The sequence below is a fragment of the Netta rufina genome (genome assembly GCF_964035555.1).
Source record: "Netta rufina genome assembly, chromosome: 8".
In the NCBI taxonomy this organism is placed as follows: domain Eukaryota; kingdom Metazoa; phylum Chordata; class Aves; order Anseriformes; family Anatidae; genus Netta; species Netta rufina.
In genome coordinates this window covers 1,145,132-1,166,204 of record NC_140131.1, presented here as the reverse complement: position 1 = coordinate 1,166,204, position 21,073 = coordinate 1,145,132, and the positions used below count along the sequence as shown (strand labels likewise).

Genomic DNA, 21,073 nt, shown 5'->3' with positions numbered 1-21,073 from the left:
ACCACGCGTTCCAACCTGCCCACACGCAGGATCTGCTCTCAGACACGGGGATTTAGACCAGGCTGGCCGCTGGCTCCTGGGGAGCTGACTGGCAGCAGGACGAGGGTTGGGGTTTGTGTGCTGCCCAGCCTCCCAGATGAAAGTGAAGCTCACAAGCACCCGGGGATCTGCTTCACTGTGGTCTAACCCCTCGCTCTCACAGCCAGGCAGGACACATAAAACAGAAAGAAAACACAAGTATCAATTTGCCCAAATTTGTAAACAAGCACAGGAGATTACAAACCTCAGCTGTGGGCTACTTACCCTTGCAGAATTTACCTTTGGGATTTCCAGTTCAGAATAAAATGCTGTCTAAAGCTTGAGTTCCTTACCCAGGGGCTATTGCTCTTCTCCCAGTTCTTCTGCCTTCAAAATTCTCATTTTCACAAGGGCACAAAGACTTCCCATTTTATTTTCAGCCAGTCAGGTTTAAGGACTTATTTCACTTGTCCGTCTTGCTAGTATGAGTGGAATACAAAGTGATGATACAACTTTCAGGCCAGTAGTTTGGATAGGATATGAACTAATTGGTGGTTTGGTTTTGTTTCGAACAACTTTGGTTCGGGTACGTTTGATCGCTGGCGTTAGCCACGCGTGCAGCACAGCAGTGACACCAGAGGCCAGGCAAGGAAACCCGCGCTCCTCCCCAGCGGCGTGAGCCTGGGGCGGCCAACGTGAATTTTCGTTGCAAAAGCAAATTTCAAATTACAGAATTTAATAGTTATAAACTTAAAATAGTTTTGTTCAAACAAACAAACAAACAAAGCCTTTGCCAATCCTCTTTGCTTGAGAATCCAAGCAAATACTCCAGAAGTGAATGACATCTTTGCGTTGTATGCTGAATTTACACGGCCCTCGTGAGGCTTTTCCTGCAGCACCACCAACCGAGCCACAGCCCTGCAGCACAAGAGGCTTCATCTTTGTAAATTGGGGCCTTCTTTGTCTCTTTGCTAGCATATGTGGCTTTGCCCTGAAACCCTGGTCAGAACAAACACTTATCAGTTAAGTTTTCTACTTGTGAGTACTGTATCCAGTTCAAAACCAACAGCTTACTTTATTAAAAATTTTACCATTTTATAAAAGACATGTTTAATTATGATGGAGATGGCTGTATTGTAATTAATATTTTGAGATAATTGTGATTTTGAGCTTAAATTATATACAGAAAATGGTCATTTTTGTATGTGTTAAAAGATTGCTATATTACAAATGACTAACTGTACTTTTCAGTTTAATTACAGTATTAATGTAAATAAAGCTGAATGAAAAATATTTACTACTTTATTAACATAGATTGTGAATGTACTTAATGTTTTTTGCAGTATAAAGACTTAACTGAACTTGAAAGCTGCTTCATTTTATGTGCAAAAAGGTACTTCAAAATTATATTTTAAATCTATTGATTCAGTGCAATCAATTATATTGTCGGTTAATTTGCACATGCAGGTTGTATCCTTCCAGTTTTATTTCATGTATGACACTTATCCGTAAGGTGCATATTGTGTTTAGAATGCATTTTGCAGATGCTTCTGTACATAAAACAAATACAGGGACTAAAACAATGCTGTGCAGTGTATAGCAGAGCCATTTTTCGGCTTTGGTGTACCCAACTTTTTCAGTATTTAAAAAAGTGTTTTGAATAACATTAAAAAGTCTCTTTATTGTATAAATAATAAAAATGTCACCTTATTGTAATTATTTTTTGTCATTTTTTACTGTTGGAAAGGATCCGAGTTTTCCACAGTCGCAGTTCTACAAGGGATGGAAGGTGAGGCGGTTGTTACCAACCCATCTCCTTAAAACTGGGCCAGGGAGCTAGAAGCTACACCTGCATCATCAGTGATCTAAGTTACAGCTTCAGAAATGTTTGCTCTGTCTACCAGCAAACAAAGCAACGTTTCAGGAAAGAGACATTTTAATTACAGATAATTACAGATATGTCAGAGAGAGACTTGAAAACTGAGCAACTCCACTGGTTCAGCACATCGCTACTGGTGAGACATCAAATATGGCAGTGCAGCATCTGCACTCTTAGGAAGAAAAGCTCAGGATTTGCTGCTCTCTGTGGTACAAATGCTTTACACAGGACAGGGAAACAAAAGACAGGGTCTCAGGGCTAAGAGCAGCAGCAGTTCAATCATCCAAATGCCATCATGGAAATACTTAGCGTAGTTTAAAAAACAAACAAAAACCCTACCAGTGGAAATCCATGTGATAGATCTCTCTTCAATTTCATGTCAATTCACAGGCCTGTGGCAGTCTAACAGAGAAGCAGTGGATCTACAGTCACAGAGCAAGTAACATCAAGCAGCCCTTCCTTTATATTATTAACAACGATGATGTGTTACTGTTACAAATAAAGAGATCACTTTCATGATGTTGAAGTGTGTTTAAATAAAAAAATTAAATGTCTATATGCCACTGGCTACAAAATTTAGAGCACGTTCTTAAAAACGTAGAAAGAAAACACACATCCAAGAGCAAACATTTATTGTTTCAGAGTAGCTACCAATAGCAACCACATTTTGCTTACTTTTACGTGAGGCATGCAGGCAATCTGCAGTACATTTCACAATGTGTTCTTAGAACCATACAGTTTAAGGGTTCAAGCATTTCACCACATACAGACCAGTAACTAATTGTTTGAGGCAGCAGTGAAGAGAGACCAAGCACCTTACAGAAGATTATAAAACAGGCATACAAAAATCAGTAAGTTTACTTATACCTTTTTTCAAGTACTTTGGTGTTTACAGTTCTTTAAAAAAAAATAGCTTAGTTGTAGAAAAACATTGTCTCTCTTACTAAATGCAGCTTTCAACTGTATTCTTTATTAAAAAAAGTGTAAACATAGGTTGTGGTATTTTAAAATGCACTCTTGAGACATGCAGCCTTGAGGGGGAAATATTTCACGGGTGAATTCTTTCTTAACATGCAAACCATGAACAGAATTACAAATGCTTTATGGCACGGGCCAGATTAACAAGAAGTTTACAAAGAAGGAAGAAGGCAATATAATCGCAGAGCATTTGGTCAGGCAGGAGAAGAATTGTGTTTGTACTTCGATTCACAAGTCTGGGAGGGAAACGGACTATCAGGTAGGAATTCGGCTTCTCAGGTACTCTAGCACGGCAGCTGTCCCTTTTGCCAAAATGGCTGCTCGGGGAGTGCGGAAGGGATTGCCTTCCAAAAGAAGCGTCCTGCAAAGACAGAGATGCCGAGTTATTTTATGAAGGCTTTTCCTTGTACCACACACACACTGCAGATAGATTTATGAATCTTGAAATTCTTATGTAATTCCTCTTTTGTTCTTCCAAAAAATGTTAACTTCTGCTACCCTACTTCATACTAACCTATCTTCTTTAGAGACATCTGAATTTTAATTTATGCTAATAAATCAGTGGTGGTACATTACTGTAGATGCACAATACACACATACCCCACTTCTAAAGCAACCTGTCAAAATACAGAGTGAGAAAAAGAGCTCCTGAAGTATGTACATTGCAAAATTAAACAGAAAAGCTGGGTTAAATTGCAACCCTCCATTTTCTAGCTTGGCTGCTAGCTCACTCTTTGCTAAACATAAATGTCTGTGGAGGTTTTTTTTGCTTGTTTGTGTTCAGAGGGGTTGTTTTATTTTGTATTTTTTAAGTCCCTCGAGAAGTGCCCTTTAAAGGAGAAAACCATACTAACAATAATCTGCTATCTTTGACAAGACAGACCACTTATCCACAACTGGTTTTGAGGTATGTAACTGAAGATATTGACAGCCTTGTTCCTATATGAGCATTATTATTTACAGAGTGTTATTCCATCTCTTTTCTAGCAATTGGATTTATTTACACAGTTCAGGAGCCAACTGGAGTTACTGACAGGCAGTGCTATGGCTCACCCCCCTGGCCAACAGGCTCGTCCGCAGGCACACCAGCAGTGTACACACACACAGACAAGGTAACTGACTGAGGCTCTGACATGGCATTTCACAAACCAACACAACCTTCCTTTTTTTTTTTTTTCATACTTCTTTTAGGTATCCTGGCATTTTTCTCAGTTCTTTTAATTTTTTCATCCATAGCTGGAACACAGTGAACATACACTGCTGATAAAGACACTCATACTGAGATAGGTGAGTGGTCAAAGCTGCTGAGAACTCAGCAATTAGTATCAGGAGTTGGAGATATTCTCCAAATGCAGACTACCTCAAGATACTACATACTATTATGCATCATCTTCTTGTTAATAAATAAGACTGATTTTTTTTAAACCCTTTACGCTCTGACAAAACATGCCTTGAAGAAACCAGTCAGAATATACTTTTTATAAAACATGTCGTCACTTAAAGTACACACCTCAGATTTTCACAGTTTCCAAGTTCTGGTGGCACCTGGAGAAGGTCGTTGTTCTGAAGGTCCAGTGTTCCAAGCTTCTCCATCTTCTTTAACTGCAGAGGGTCAATGGACCCAACCTGATTGTTACTGAGCAGGATGGTCTCCAGTGCTAGGATGCGGTAAAGGACACCGGGAAATACTTTAAACCTTCAGTAAAAAGGAGAAAAACAAATGAAAGTCAGAAACAAGGCATTCAAAAATTAACAGCCTTTTAAGTGAGATGGCATTTTAGTGTTGTTTACTGAAATTCAATGTTTAAACGTGCTGCTCTGGAAGGAGAAAGCATTGATTATTTTATTATTATCTTGCACATGGTGAAAAAGCTGGACAGAATTTGCACAGTGACAGCTCAGCACCTGTAGCAGAACTACAGGCCAGCTGTGAATGACAGTTTGTGTCACACAGAAGGGGACTCTCCAGTGTAAGGAGGGGAGAGCAATGGGCAGTCGTTTTCCTGTGTACTTAACAACTGCCCTGCTGAGCCAGAGGAAGATGCTTCCAGCCCAGCACGGTGGCTACAGTTATCAGTTACGGCCACCTCCCAGCTGCTTCCTGTGGCCCACTCCCCTTGTATTTTTCCATCATCCAGAACTGTTGTGTTAGGGACGCTGCAGGATAGTCCCGCTGGAAGCCATTTTTTGATTTATCATTCACAAGATTGTTTAAACCCTTTTTTAACTGGTTTCTACTGTCTCTCTCCAAAAACTTGTGGCAGGATGTTCCAAAAATATATTACCGTTGTGTAAAGAAATACGTTCTCTTCAACTGTTTAAACTCACAGTTAGCTGATGAAGTCCCTACTCAACCTTACAACACATTAAAATTATATTGATTTTTTTGTTACAAAAACAAAAAAAAGAGGAACAAACAAAAAAACAGTTGCTCACCTATTAAAAGAAAGATTTATTACTTGTAGTGTTGTCAGCGCCTCCATTTCTTCAGGCAAAGATGTCAAAAAATTATTTCTGTGTATCAAACGAAGACAAAGAATAATCACTAACTTCTAAGATGTTTAAATTAAGAATCCACAGACGGAATACGCATATTTATCAGTGTTAACGTGATCTTTTAAACCACTATATTGCTTCGTAAATGGATCAAGACCATGCTCAAACCAGGTTTGCATTTTCATTTTTTGCCAATAAGAAAACATAAAAGCCTGTTCTCTAAAAGATTCCCAGGCATTTCAAAGCATCTAACAGTTCTGAAGCAGGCATTCTGCTACTTGGGTTTCAGAGGAAATCTCATGAAACAGCCCAGATGTTGGTGCCAACATGAATCACTAAGATAACTCTAAACCTCTTCAAAATTCATTTAGCCTGCTATCCAGTTGCTCTAACAAACTCGTTTATGGCTACTGTTACTGCACAGTTTCCCACAACAGGAAGCCATTCTTAAATAAAATGAAGACAGAGCTTTGTAAGGACCAACAAGGTATTTCTTGAACATGACACAAAGTCTCATTACAGGAAAATAAAGGCCACTCACTAAAAGATGCCCAGACTTAGGCCTAAATCCTTAATCAGATATTCAACCTTGTCCCCTCATCAGTCTCTCATTATCATCCATTTCTGCAGTCTTCAGCAGAACTCCTCCACCAGCAGCACATACCTCAGGCAGATTACTTTAAACCAAGCCAAAGTACAAACCTGTCTCTGCACTCTGCTTTGCGGCTCTTCATTTTGTGAAACAGCCAAGATAATAAATGCTAGCAAGCTAACCCTGAGGTCTAAACACATGCATTGAGCATATTTCAGAAGTTATGCAAGGAAGAATGACAGTAAGTATCTTGCTGTATTGCAATAAGATCCCAGTTGACAGCTGCAGGTTCAGGCAGCACACCAGAGTTGGTACAGTCACTGTCCTACTTCCCAGATATCCCCCAGGATTATTTTTTTTCCTTGTTGTTTTGTTTTTAAACACGCTCTTAACACCTCTGAGAACCACTGAGTGACTGAGGCAAGCCCTTCCATCACAGCAAATCTTGGAGCTTGCCCACTTGTTTTGTGCTTTAACCAGTGCCTGAATCTAGGCCACTTGCTATTTTGGATCTGCCGGTCATTCAGCTGCTACGGAGCTGTTTTGGGAAATGAAAAATTATTTCAGTACTGCTATTCCACTGCAACAGATGGCTGGTTTAAAAAGGCACGAAAACAAGTCACTGGGAAAGGAAGTCCAACACACGTCACAAACCTGATATCCAAATGTGTCAACTTATGAAGCATGCAGAGCTCCGAGGAAATAGATGAGATTTTGTTGAAGCCAAAGTTGAGATCACAAAGTGAGTCCTTCAGCTCCACGATCCTGAAACCCAACGTGAAAATCCTTTTACTACGTAAGCACATGTTGCCTTCTAAGTTGCTGAAAAAAATATTTCGTTCTAGAAATCTACAAATCAAGAACATTTGGTGTTTCTTGATGTTTCAGAAGCAATTTTGTGAAGATTATAGAAACCACCTCTGAAAACTCTCCATCCTGGAGAGTTACACTTGATGTAAAAAACAAAGCTCAGAAGCACTTTTAAAAAGTTATTAGGAGAGTAAATTTGCTAAGAAAGCCTACTCACTTAAATGCAGTTTAGAGATTTCAGAAATTATGGCAGAAATGACAATCACTTCCATCGCCAGTCCTGCAAGTGCTTTGACAGGAAGACTATCCATCTTTAAGCAATCAAACTGAAAGAGATTGCCATTTTATTTCCATCTTTTGATTCTGTTCAACACTTCTGCTGTTACAAACGGCAAGAAACACAACACTTGCTGCTTCTTGCTATTCTTTCTGCTTCTATATTAAATTAAGATGCTTTGATGTAAAGCATTTAAAAGCTCAAAAAGTTAGTAGCTGAATCCTGACAACAGAATGTCTGTCATAACCCTAAAAACAGAAAGTAATTAAATGAACTAAACACTCGCCTCTCCTATCTGGATTGTCACTGAATTCCCTTGCACCTAGCAGCTGCACACCTACACCTTCCTCCCCCTGAATGCAACAGACTCTCACAGAGCGAAAAAGCATGGGCGGCGCAAGCATTATCTCACTAAATTGATTTGCTACACTAAATTGTACTGAAAAGACATTTTCTCCATGTGAGATAGCACCTCCTCGAGTTCTATGTGCAAAAGGTTAAACGTTCAGCACATTTGTGTCCAAGAACGGAAGTAAGTTATCCCCACGAGTGGGGTGGTATCCTTAAAAATCAGCTGTCATGATGCTCTTAGGCTTACAGAGATGCAGTAAGCCTCCTCCTTATGCAATAAGAGTATTTATTCCCCTTACTGTCAACAGAAAGCTTTTCCTTGACTGGGGATGAAGGAACAAGTGCAATAATATCCAGTGCTGTGGTGGGACAATAGCTATCAAGAAAAAAGGCATGGATATTGTTCAGGTTTCCGAAGACAAAACCCCAAAACCTCACAATTAAACTGTCTGAAGAAACCACATTGAAAAAGGATCTCTGCAATAGTCCGAAGCTATCACCTAACAAAGTGGTGAATACACACAGATTATCTTCGTATGGGAAAAGGACCACTCTGCAAGGAAAACAATACTAGCCTGCAGTTAAGTACAGCACTTCATAATTATTAGAAGTCACATCAGAGTCCACCCCTATTCATTTCAACAATGCTTAGAAAAGCAGTATGAAAGACAACGTATAATGTAAGCACCGATGAGCAGAGCCAAGCTTGTTTTTACCGTGATCTTTGTGCTAATAAATGGACCCACCTGCAGGCTACTTGTACCAGAAACATGAGCACATTTTTCAGCATCTCAATTGCATTGTGTGTGTGTACACAGAGAGAGGAAGAAGTGTAAATATGCTTGAGTGGAAACAACACAAGACGCTGAGGAACAGAGGCAGAATAAAAACGAACAAGGATGATCTTTCTGAAAGTACCTTGCAGGAATGGCAGTCAGCTGGTTTTTGCTGAAGTTGACAGTGGCGACAGGATTACTTCTGACCGCGTTGAACATTTCATCAGGAATCACAGCTGCCTGCTTCTCACTGAACAACAGAAAGCATTTACCCAAGTTACACAAACATGTTAATCATCTCCTAGTTATTAACAAAACATTTTCATTTTCTTTTAGAAAAAGATGAGCAATAAAAGAAATACATAAATATCTAAAATAAAAGTCCTGAAAGGACGGCTGTGAAAAAGCTACCAATCCCTGCACCATGTTAGCTGACATCTTGCTCTGTCATCTTGCTTAGGAAAAATCATTATGAGCTTTATTAGGTCACTACATCAACAAATGTGTCAATGCCATATATTGGGCCAGAAACTGGAGTAAATCAGCATTTCACTTGTTTCCTCCTCTCAGCTGAGAAAACATCCCCCCGCTGTAACTCAGGTACGTACTGAATTTGGAGCCTCTGACCATCTGAGCAGACTGAAGGCGTCCATCCCAGCCCTTCCACTACAGTGCAGCCCCTTCTACATTCCAGCTCTCTGCAGGACTGTGCATTTCACCCAGCAGTTCTCAGCAAGCAGGGTTTTATTCCCCTTTCCTAGCCTAACAAGTTAAATTGTTGGCTACATTTAAGAAGTAACTGAAGAAATACTCACCCACCAGGAGATTTTTTGAGACTTAATGATAATAACTAAGGAAGTGTAAAAGCTTCTAAAAGCATCTAAAGATATTAAGCATTTCAATGAGTTAAAAGGAATGTTATCGTGGAGTATTTGACAATACACAGGCCAAAAAAAAAGAAAACGAGATGTGAAACACACTGCAATCACATCTGCCTACTCCTGAGCACTCAAATTAAAGTGAAAAATGCACAAATATATCAGAATTCAAAAAGTGTTTGGTAAACACCATGAGGTAAAAATAAATAAAAAAAATATAAGAATATAAGAATATCCAAGTTGGAAGGGTCCCACAGGTTTTCCTATAAATTTAAAGATAGGCAATATAAAACACTTACCTATACTCCAGTAATTTTAGGGAAGTTATGGCGTGCATGTTAATCCTTGACTCGCTTGGGAGAGTCATGGCTGTCACGGGAGGCTCCTCATTTGGACTAGGTCCATCATCTGGAGATAGCACACACAGACAGTCACACAACCTACAGGCTGCTCTAGATGTGCCCTGAGCAGCATAGATGGTGAATTTTTTAGGGTCCCTAGTCACCTGCCATCATCCATTTTAACTCTGCCTATCTTCTGGCTTGACTGCATATAATCTAATTCAGATTATTTCAAGATTTTCCTAATAAGTTTTTTTTTTTTGTATATATTTTGGGGTTTCAGGGTTTGGGTTGTTTGTGGTTCTTTTTTTGGGGGGTGGAAGAATTGACTTGGATTTTGAAAAAACGGGTCATTAAACACCATACCTGGTATGCTAGCACTAGCTAGCTTTTGTTAGCCAGTACCCTCCAAAGTGTGGAGGTTAGAAACAGTGAGAAACAGGGAAGGTAGGCAAGAAGTGATAAGGGTCAACTATCTGCAGAACAGCAAACCTGACCATAATTACAGTTAAAACATTAATATTTATAAACACCTTCCTAATATCCTCCTCTGTAAAGCTCCTTTTGATTACTCTCTACAATCCACATGAAAAAGTTGTTTGCTCCTTTGAGTATGTAAGAAATGTAGTCAATTAAAAATGCTCTGCATGTCTGAGCTGCGGCATCACACCCTAGGCATTCAACATATGCTTAAGTAGGGTGAAGCTCACCCAGAAGTCCAAGCATGATAAACCCAGCTTCCATTAAAATAAATGAACAGAACTGTAGGAAATTCAGTGGCATTAATGAATAGAAGTCAATTGACTATTGCTCCTAAGCCCAGCGAGTCAGCTTTACATTACGAAGAACCAAAACCAAGATTTAAGAGCCACTTTTTCAATTATATCCCTACATGAATAAGACTGTTACTGCTACTGGTTTAACTCCCTATTAGATGCTGTAACAGATACAGTAAAATCACAAACGCTGCCATCCATGCAGGACATTAGCTTATTTTATTATCCACAATTGTATTAACTGTCATAGGTCATCAGGTGAGCTTCTGAGTATGTACTCTAGCATCCAACTAATTTTTGCGAAATTACTACTAGGTTATACTTGCATGGAATCGGGCATTTTGAAGCAATTTCACACACTGCAGTAACCTAATTAATGCTGCCATCATCTGGCAGATGGAAAGAAAGCCCACTTACAGAAAGCATACAAATTTACACGTACCATGTTCAATAAAAGTTGCCTATGTGTCTTATCAAGGCCCCTTCTCAATGAAGAAGTTAAGCATTTTTTGCCATTTAAGCACTGCAAAATCATTTCCATATGATATTTAACATGATCAGCAAACCCGGTTATTTTGCCTGTTTCATGTCATACATTTTAAGAAAGATGAAGATTTCTAAAGATGGTAAAAAAAAAAATCCTGTTTTTGAGAAGATTTCATCTCCTCAAGATGCCATTTGCTTAGACTCTGACAGCCTGTTTCCTATATAATCAAAAACACAGTGTCATCTCCACCACTTTACTTAGAAAATACAGCACAAAACTAAAAAAAGGCAAAGTATCTCACTGAATGGGAGGCCCAGGTAATAATCTGGAAAGTGATTTCCATTCACGGAAGCAACTAAAAACTTCTGATCCCTTTTTGTAAAAAGAACTGGTGGTAGTAAAATGTACTGCATCTGTTAGAGAAATGTGATACACAACCAGCTAGGTGGTTTTTAATCCATGCAGTTGGATCTCAGAATCCAAAAGAAGATTCTGCAAAAACACACAGCAGGCATCCAGAGAATTAATCTTGAGATATTCCATCTGAATTTCTGCTTTATGACTTTTTAATTATTTCTATAGGGAATGTTGGGATCAAGACTCATACGTCATAGAAAGATGAATTCTAGTAGGCCGAGATTAGAATTTTCTTTAAAATAATCAACTACTTTCTCCCCCAGAATTTTTTATACTATTCGTTAGCTACATGCTGGACCTTATGGCACCACCATGATTTCAAGGCAGACTTTTTCATGCATATACTTTCTGGGAATCACTGGACTTTACTGCCCACATTCCAACATGAATGAATCAATAATACAGAGTACCTTTGCATAATCTCACCTGCCCTTCCATACTGCGACCAAGCCAGCAGACAGATGGCAAGCTTAAAATGAAGAACTTGTTATACAAACTTCCTGTGATGCTCAGGAAAAAATAAAAAGCTACTGGAATTCTTCATCCAAAATGCATAAAGGGACCAGGGCATAACACCTAAGATTATTTTTCTAAGTGACAGTGCTCCATAAAGAATGCTTGTTGTTCAGTATTATCCAATAGAATAAGAAAAAGAAACAACAGTGAGATATAAGAGCACATTGTTGAGTAAAGAAAACTATTACTGCGGGAAAACTGGAGGAAACTGGATTAAAACTGCTACCCTGAGTAGACTCTAGCTTATTGCAATTTCTTAGAAAGATTATCTGTAAAATGCAGCGCGATGGAACAATATACCTTGGATTTTGCTTCTTAGGTATTTCAGAAGTTCCTGGGTACCCTTCTTAAAAAAGAAAGAAAAGAAAAGGAAAGATCAGTAAGCATCTGCTAGCCAGTATTTATACAGCTGTTCTGACAATCAGGAACGACAATTTCAGTCACACAGGTAGAGCTCATAGCACTGCTAACTATAAAAACTACCTAACAGGTCGTGTAGAAAAACTCTCTTGTGGTAGCTTATGAACTTGCTTATTTAGAGTGTTGTTTATTCCAGATGGAAATGCCCAGACCCATGTTACCACCTTAGGCTGCACATTTTTAGCTTTTAATCTAAAGACTTTGGCCAAGAGTGAGGAAAAACTGTTCAAAAGAACTTAGTTTTCTCTTAAAAGGTCTAACACAATTCTGCATTGGAGAAGAAAATTAACATTTGTCAGGGAAGCTGACTGCTCAGTGTTCCAGTAACTGTTTGTATCACCACGGTTTATGTATTTGCATGGATTTTTAACTGCTGGATTGTCCAAAGATTTGATTGGCAATCCTCTCATAGCAACCTCTACTGGTCAAACGCAGTTACTATCTGCACAATCTCTGAGTAGTTAAGCATAATCTCATCCAGCCCATCTGTTTTAGGATAAAACTAGGCTTTCCTCATGATTTTGAGTGTTTCTCCTCTAAGTTTTAAAAGAAGAGACTGAACTTAAGCAGTGAACATTAATTAACATTTCTCATTCTAGCTGACATTTATTATACACGAGAAGAGACTGATCTGAATGCGGAGGGGAAAAAGAAAACACGGAGAAGGGAAAGGAAGAATTCTCACAAGGAATCTAATGAAACCAGACAGAAATTGAAGACAGAAGACAGAGAAAGAGAGGCTGGAGAAGATTGGGAGTGAATGCAGACACAGGAAGACTTGGCATCTGCTGAGCTGAGCAAGGCAAGAGGAGCCCATATAGGAGAAACTGAAAAGAAAAAGGTGAAGGTCAAACAGAAAGTTAAGTGATGGTCATCTGGCTCATGGAGAGGAAGGCAGACAGTAAGACACAGCTCAGCAGTCAGGTGATAATTTTATGCAAATAGGAGAGACTAGGATTTAATAAGAGATGACTGGATTTTGGAAAAACAAACAAACAAAGCAAAACAAAACACAAGAGTGGGTTTCAGACCAGAATGAGAAGCCTGAGGAACAGGAAGAGATGAATCAGGGATGCACAAGACAGAATCTGTGCCTGCTAGGCTATACTTTTATCCCCCGTCTTTGCAACTCCTTCATCTCAGCACTCACCTGCTGCTAGCAAGTGCCTGGGGACCCTACAAGATTTATCTATTTCTCTATTAAATCAAGTGGAAAAAAATCTAGTCAGGCACATAAAATTCCAGCTATAAATTTCCAGTGTAATGGAAACGGATCAAGATGGTATAAGTAAAAAATGTCATACTGGAATCCTTGTAGCTGTAGTTTGGTATAAATAAGAAATATTTACAAAAAAAATTACATATATCTGTGGTCTTACTGCTGAAAGACAGTAAATCCTCAGATACTAGGGAACAGCAGAACTGAAGTAGCCAAGCAACCCTAACTCAGACTCCTTTGTATGTACATTTTAAGATAATTCTGAACTCCAGAATCACGTATGACGTTCTCATTAATTCAGTGACTACAATTCACACTTAATCAGATACGTATGTTTTCCCTCTTATTTCTGACATATTACAAAAATGCATTTCAACTGAGGGCCTTTGATGTTGTTTGTATTTAGAGAATCCAAGTGCTTTGGAAACATTTATTTTAAAGCACTGGCGAAAGCACAGAAAAGAAGAAATAATGTATACCACCACCAAGAAGAGCCTGCTGAGATAAAAATAAAAGAGAATTCTATAGCAGCAGCAGTGCCCATGCTCCAGCCTCCCTGCTGCCCTCCATACTTGTTTTCTCATGCACAACTCACACCTTCGCTTTGCCATCTACCTACAGAGAGAACATAGATCTGAGGTGTAGGTTATCCACAAGAAAACATAGTACCTCATATTGTCATGGCTCAAAACACATCTGTTTTCAAAAACTCTTTGGAAATTGAATCCTAGATCCTTAATTCAGGCAAGTAGGAAATGAGAAACAGAAATCCACGCTCATCTAGGAAAAGCCTGACATAAAGAACTTGCCTAGCACTGCAATGAACTGTGACTTGCAGCAGAATTAGGCAGCAGACAGCTGCCTTATCCTTTTCTCCCCAGACATCTGTTGCTTTGTTTGCAATATATATTACAGCTTCTGCAGCAAATCAGAAATGGGTCCTATGAAGCATCAACCTCCCTTATTCCACAGTCCTTACGATCTAAAGCATTTTATCAGACTCCCACTGAAAGAGCACATGAATTACACAAACAAAAGAGACAGATTAAAGTTGCGCAGGCTACGATGTTTTCTAATAATATTTTGGCTACATGATTTGGATAATATAAGTATGCAACAGAGCCAAATTTTCAACACTACCTAAACATGCTTACTTGTAGAAGGTCTCTTCGAATGGTTCTCAAAGGGTTTCCCTCTAATGCCAGGAATTTCAGCTGCGGAAGGTTCCCCAATGTATAGGGCAATCTGCAAACAGAAACAACCCATTTCAGTTCAAAGCAGCTTCAAAATAAATCCCAAAGCACTTGCAATTATTTGTCAGATGGCCTGCTATTCTGAAGCTCCGGGTTCAAATAAGAAGATACAGAATGTATTACGTTTAAGAAAGGCGGAGTTTGATCACAGCATTTACATAACACAGAAGGGGCTCCTCCATTTTACAACCAAGTCCTTTTTTAATCACATTTTACAAAGCGTAATACATTAGCTACAGAATGAGCCATCAGTAGATGCCCTGAGCAAGGCCTCGTCGCAGACATATGTGGTTTTTATTATTACCTACTGATATCATTGTTGGCAAGGTCAAGTCGCTCCAACTTCTGAAGCAGAGTAATTTCATCAGGAACTGATTTTATCTTGTTGTCTCTCAGTTCCAATACAGAGAGGGAATTCAGATGCTTAAGATTCTCTGCATTTAATATTTCAATCTGATTTTCACCAGCATGTAATTCCTGTGGAGACAGAGATCCCTCACAGAGTTATGTTACCCTGGTAAAATTACCCTGCAAGTTATTAATCTCCCAAATCATGGCACTAGCCAAAACATATGGCGTGGAGAAGATACAGATCTTGATACCCACTTATCTACACAGGAAACATCAAAGCTTCCAAAGATCCGGGGACATGTGTCTGAACTCAGCTTGTTTTGAAACCATCAGAGAACTCCCAGCTTTGAGTTTCATGTCCAAGTTAGAAATAAATCTGCTCCGCTTTTGTCAAGAACTTGTTAACGACTACTTTACCCAAGAAGTTTCTTAAATTCTAAGCTATAGGAAGCTGAGACGGCAGCTCTCCATCTCCCTACTGGAAATGCTTCACTTACAATGGAAGAACTGAACGGTGCTTTAGACCAAAGAGACGCATGCTACTGGATGCCCTACAGACACTGAACTTCTCACAGCAGCAGGAGCTTGGTTAGAAAATGCTGCAATAGCCTGGGATTGTAAAGGCTGAGTTCAGAGTTTGGAGGAACGAAGGTGTCCGCATTCAGTGATGGATTTGGTCATTGGAAACAACAGTGATACAGGCATTCAGTTGGCCCAATCATGTTTCTGTTAGTTGAGCAACAAAAACATGATGTTCTGAGCCAGGGAATTTTCAATTATAAACATATGGGGAACTAAGGCTACAAAATATTTGAAACATGGGATTCTTTCAAGTGCATATTTTCTCTGCAGTTACAAAGAAAAAAATACAGTGAACAATGTAAATTCATCCAGAAGATGTTGCCAGAGATAAAACACAACTGTTGCAGACAACATTACATCTATTTTTCAGTCATTCTTCTCCTTAAATATTTCTTTTGTTTTCCAAATCTGAAGAGCACCACTGTAAATTTGCCTTCCAAATGACATTAGGACAGACCAACGCGGACAATAAGAGTAATTGCAAATGGGTACATATTAAACAGAATTCTACGCAGGGAATTCTTAATTTTTGACCGCAGTGATTCACAGTAACTCATGACATAACAATCATTATTTTAGAAGTTTACTGCAAACACATTTACAGTGCACCAACTATTTCAGACCTTACCTTCAGTAGTTTGCATGAGGGAAGTTCTGGTAAGGAACGTAATTTATTTTTTCTCAGATAAAGTTGTTCCAAAGATGCCATATTCGCCAATTCAGCAGGTACAGTTTCCAGGTAGTTTTTAGTACAGTCCAGTTGTCTTAAGCCTACAGAAGTAAGTGTGCAAATGACAAAGAAAGAAAATAAAAATGGTTTTCTGCAGAAGCACACATTTCCTGCTTTTTGATGTAGGCCTAAAAACATTTTGCCAATTGGAATTTTGGAAGAAATCAAGTCAGTTAGCATCAGCATTTCTGAAAACAAAACATTTGTTTTTCATTCGTTCTTCACAGACATTCTGGAACGCCTCCAGTGACCCTACCAGATACCAGTTCTCATTTGGAGACAACAGGAAACATTCAGTCTGATATCACAGACCACCTCAGAAAGATCTGCAGATAATTTTTGTAGCATTTAAAAAAGATGGCAATCTACCACCTGGTCCTGCCATCAGATCTGCCACGGCTATTCAAATATGCATCTGACACGAATAAGCTTGATATTTAACATTTGAACAGTAAAAGTAGATTTTTTCATCAGTGAAAAATTCGTGTTTTTTCTCTTTCCAATGAATTCAACCCTCTTATTTATGCTTTATTTTCCACTCAAAATATGCATTAAAGAAAACATTTGTCAAATTGCTTATTGCAGTTTTAAGGCTAATATCTTCAAAGCTGAGCAACAGGAATCCTTAGGCTTTTCTAACAATTCTCTGGGCTCCATTTGTCAAGAAACACAAACCACGAGAGGACTTAAGCTTGATATATAGTAGCTGTAGCTGATTTTTTTTCATAACACTGAACTAGAGCTCTTGAGAATACTTTAACTCCTTCAAAACGTACTGTCTTAATCCTGAATAACATACAACAAGTTTCCGAACATAACCACAGAAATGGCTGTATGACACTTAATAAGCTGAGGAAACAAATTTACTTTTCATCGCACTGAGATCTGCAGGCAGGTTCTTGAGTTGATTACAAGCCAAGTTGAGTCGCACTAAGTTAATGAGCAAAGCAAAACTTGTTGGAATGTCTGTAAGATGATTGTTGGACAGATCCTGCAGATTAAATAAAAAGAGAGAGAAAGAGGTTACAAAGAGAGATGTTTAAAGTCTCCCATGAGTACTGCTACTGTAAAGTTAATTACTGGCAGAACATTAAAACTAGTTTGCTGACATCTTCAGGATCTCCCTGGTAGAAATGTGAATGGCTGAGACAAGTCTCCCAGGACTGACAGGTCATATGGGATTTGATTTTTCTTAAAATATTTGGCAAACCCAAAGTAAAGCTTGGTTTTGAGCAAACACACAAAAACGTAATAGCTGATAAGCTACATAAATGACTGGGATATTCATAAGGTTCTGCAATGTAAGACTTTTTTTTTTTTTGTGATTTACATTTGCAGTAGCAAAACATGGATAAATTGACATTTCTGAGCAAATAAATATTTTTCAAAAAGTTGTAATTTACCAATTCTTCTAAACTGACAAGCTGCCCAAACCCATCCGGCAAGTCGCTCAGCTCGTTGTGCTGAAGAAGAAGGCTCTTCAGGTGCAACAACTGCATCAGCTCTTCCGGGATACTTTTCAGTTTGTTATGGCTGGTATTAAAATGTGGAAAACAAAGGGAAATAACAATCACTAAGTAGTTTTAAGAACATAACTGCATGAAAAAACTTCTGTTACACTTGATGCCATCCAAACTAGCGTTACAACCCTAATACCTACAGGGCTGTCCTAGCCACCATGACCCCTTGAAATCCAAACTGTTCAGGCCCTCGAGCAAGTATCAAGCATTTCCAGCATGCACCTGAAATTCTGATATTGGCACAGACCGACCGTTCATTACAGCTGCAGTGAGACAGGCTCCTGCGAAACATTTTCAGAGTGCAGCTTGCATATGAATGCTGTTCAGGACACCATCACCTTTAAGAAAAATCTCTCTTACAGCTGTTATAGCCCTCTGCAATGGATCGGTTTCCTAGGAGAAATTATGTCTGGTTATTTGTTCAAGTTTTAATCCTCATCTGAATTTACAATATTCCTGATGGATCTAATTTTTTAATGCAGTTCACACACACAAAAGGAATGTACCCTGTGTCTCCTTGTGCACAAACTTACATAGTTACTCCTGGTAACTGAAGAATGCTAACTTATGAAAAGCATAAACGAGGCCTATAGTTATTTCCAATGTATATTATTCATGAAAAAAAAAAAGCATTTTTAATCCTTTAAAACAAAATTGTCAGACTGAAGCAAATGAAACTTGATACTACTTTTGTGTGATTATTCAAAATACCAGTTTTCAGCTTCCAAGTGAGACTGACTTTTGAGTATTAGTCAGAATAATCGTAACAAAACTAAATATTTTTTTGACCTGAAACCTATGATTCTCAGTATATTAATATTGTTTATTTAAAAACCAAAAGTTAACTTTTCTGCAACAAAACTTGTCGTACTACAATCTCTCATTCACACCTTGGAAACCAATGCTCTAGTTTTGTAACGTGCTTACCTGACATCGAGTTTCTGAAGATTTTCTAATTGTCCTAAAGCAGATGGAAGAGATGTCAGCTGATTATCGTGTACCTGAAAAATAGAGTTTTTAGAAGAGTTACTAATTTGCACCTTGTAGGTTTTCTTCCCCAACATCAAAAGACAAAAAGATATTAAAAAAAACTAATACAAAGAATAGTTTTGTCCAGTAGTAGCAGTTGTGTATATGACTCGATACAATTACCAATAACAGCACTGCAACCGCCAATCTGTCAAAATTCTACTTAATTGACAGTAAGCAGTGAGACATTAAATTATTTAATATGAAGTAGGGGGAAGCGTATGAAAGGTGGTTGCATCCAATACCAGATCTTCTTTCAGTGCCCGTATTAATATTTCCTAAATCTTTCTACAGAACAATGCCTACTACCAGCGTATAAACTGATGTATCAGCAGGGTGGTATGGAACAAACCTTTATCCTGAGAACACACCAATGGCACTTCTACACATCCACCTCCATAGGAAACAGAAAACAAGGGCCTAAGACCATCCTGTCCCACCTCCTACAGAGAGAGCACATAGCAGGATCGTTGTACGTACATCTAGCACAGTGAGTGCAGGCAGAAGCTTGACATCCTCTGAAAGAAGCTGCAGCTTGTTTGAGGCTAAAATCAGCTTGGTCAGGTCTGTCTGCTCCCACCAGCGATCCGCGGCACCGAAAGAGAGATTCTGATGGGCGTCCTCCGGAGTGTCCAAATTTATCCGCCACACATGCTGAGGCACTACAAGCACAAACACACACGGGTCAGCTAAATACACCTGCTACTCACCCTGAAATTTCCCCATTCTGAGTGCTTTCCATATGCACACGATTACACTTCTGGAGATTTCTCCAGAGCTGACAACTGGACGTGGCTGGAGGCGGCAGCAAGGAGGGCAGGGAGCGCTCCTTATGGCCGCTGTACCCCCTGTAGATCTTTCTGCCCTCCCTTATCGCTGTATTTCGGAAGCCCCCGGCCCTCCCGGCGCTGCAGCCGCAGCCCCCCGGCTCCCCCGCCCGCGCTCACCCTGGCCGAGGCCGCGGCCCGCGAGGTTGAGCTGCCCGCTCTTGCGGGCGGCCCGGAGCAGCCCCTGAGGCACGGCGGGGCCCGGCTCCTCCGCCGCCCGCCCGAAGCCGGAGCGGGGCTGCCCCGGCCGCGCCCTCCGCGCCGCCGCCGCCATCCCGAGCCTCGGCCGCCGGCACCGCCCCGCAGGGTGGCGGGGCCCGGCCCAGCGCCCGCCCCGGGCTCAGGGAGGCAGCAGCGGGAGGCACGGCCCCGGCCTCAGCCCCAGCGCCATTTGGTGCCGCACCAAAAAGCCTGGGGCTGGGGAGGGAGCGGGTACAAAGCCAGGCGTGTGGGGAGGGAAGCCAGGCCGGGAACTGCGTGATGGCAGCAGAACGGAGGGTACAAAATTCCTACAAAAGGAGATGGAGAAACAAGCCAGCTGCAACTGGACGCTGTGTTGCTCAGATTTCACTTCCTTCCTCTCCCCCTTTTTATTTAAGGTCTTCACCTCTGTTGCAGGAGTGAATCCAGACCAAATAACCTGGAAAACACTGTAAATATACATGCGAGGTATGCCACACAAAAAGGCACTTTTACTTCAATTCGTTTCCTTGTTGCCCAGCGTTGGCAAACTAAGTGAAAATACTCCAGGAGTTGGAGTTGATGATCCTTATGGGTCCCTTCCAACTCGGGATATTCAGTGATTCTGTGACTCCCACCTGATCAGCGCTGGCTGCCCACCAACACCTGCCGTTACTGGTGACCAGCCCTGGTTTCGGCTCCTGTGTGCGATCGGTGTCTGACCCACCCAGCAGTTCCCTTAGAGAAGCAAATAAATGAACACGCTTCTCCCTCAGTCATTAAAAACTTACAGCCATTTGAGTTTTCAAGCACCTGGTGTTCCAAACACAACCTTTTTACTTTTATTTTTTTTTAATCTACAATCTAAGTTCCACTGAATGTAGAAGTAGTTCGTTAAGGGCTAAATACCACTGTGGTGAGCGGGTTGGTGATTCGAGCCCCCGCCATACGTTGTGCTCTGGGCTGTGACCAAGGACTTGGCCCTTTCGTTTTTAACCCCTCTTCAGTTCCCATTGTTCCTTCTCCTCTCATGCTGGGTGTCACCGGGCTCCACCCCATAGGAAAACTCCGGATATTTCAACCCGGCCTTTAAAAAAAGCGCCGGCACCTGCCAGTTGTGTGTGAGGTGCTCAAGTTAAACTTGGAGGCAGACATCTGCAAGCGCGGGGGTGAAGCAAGCCGAGGTGACTCCCCCAGAAGCCGTGACAGGGGCTGGAAGGGGCGGCGTTCCCGCACCGATTAACGCTACAAACACCTTTATGCACGTTAACGTTCACATTGGAACAGGCTGCCCAGGGAAGTGGTGGAGTCACCATCCCTGGAAGTCTTTAAAAGACGTTTAGATGTAGAGCTTAGGGATATGGTTTAGT

The 21,073-nt window shown here is 40.3% G+C and overlaps 1 protein-coding gene across 1 annotated transcript; it reads right to left on the bottom strand.

Annotated features, from left to right (window-relative positions):
* Positions 1-2,693: 2,693 nt before the first annotated feature.
* Positions 2,694-19,797, bottom strand: LRRC40 (leucine rich repeat containing 40; the record flags this gene model as incomplete). The annotated part of the gene is made up of 15 exons (XM_084291135.1): positions 2,694-3,236; positions 4,386-4,571; positions 5,312-5,389; positions 6,618-6,728; positions 8,320-8,427; positions 9,355-9,463; positions 11,893-11,938; positions 14,386-14,476; positions 14,789-14,961; positions 16,046-16,188; positions 17,015-17,138; positions 17,551-17,680; positions 18,595-18,668; positions 19,177-19,358; positions 19,644-19,797. The coding sequence occupies 15 exons, from the start codon at positions 19,795-19,797 to the stop codon at positions 3,131-3,133; spliced, it is 1,815 nt and encodes a 604-aa protein (XP_084147261.1). The 3' UTR covers positions 2,694-3,130.
* Positions 19,798-21,073: the final 1,276 nt, after the last annotated feature.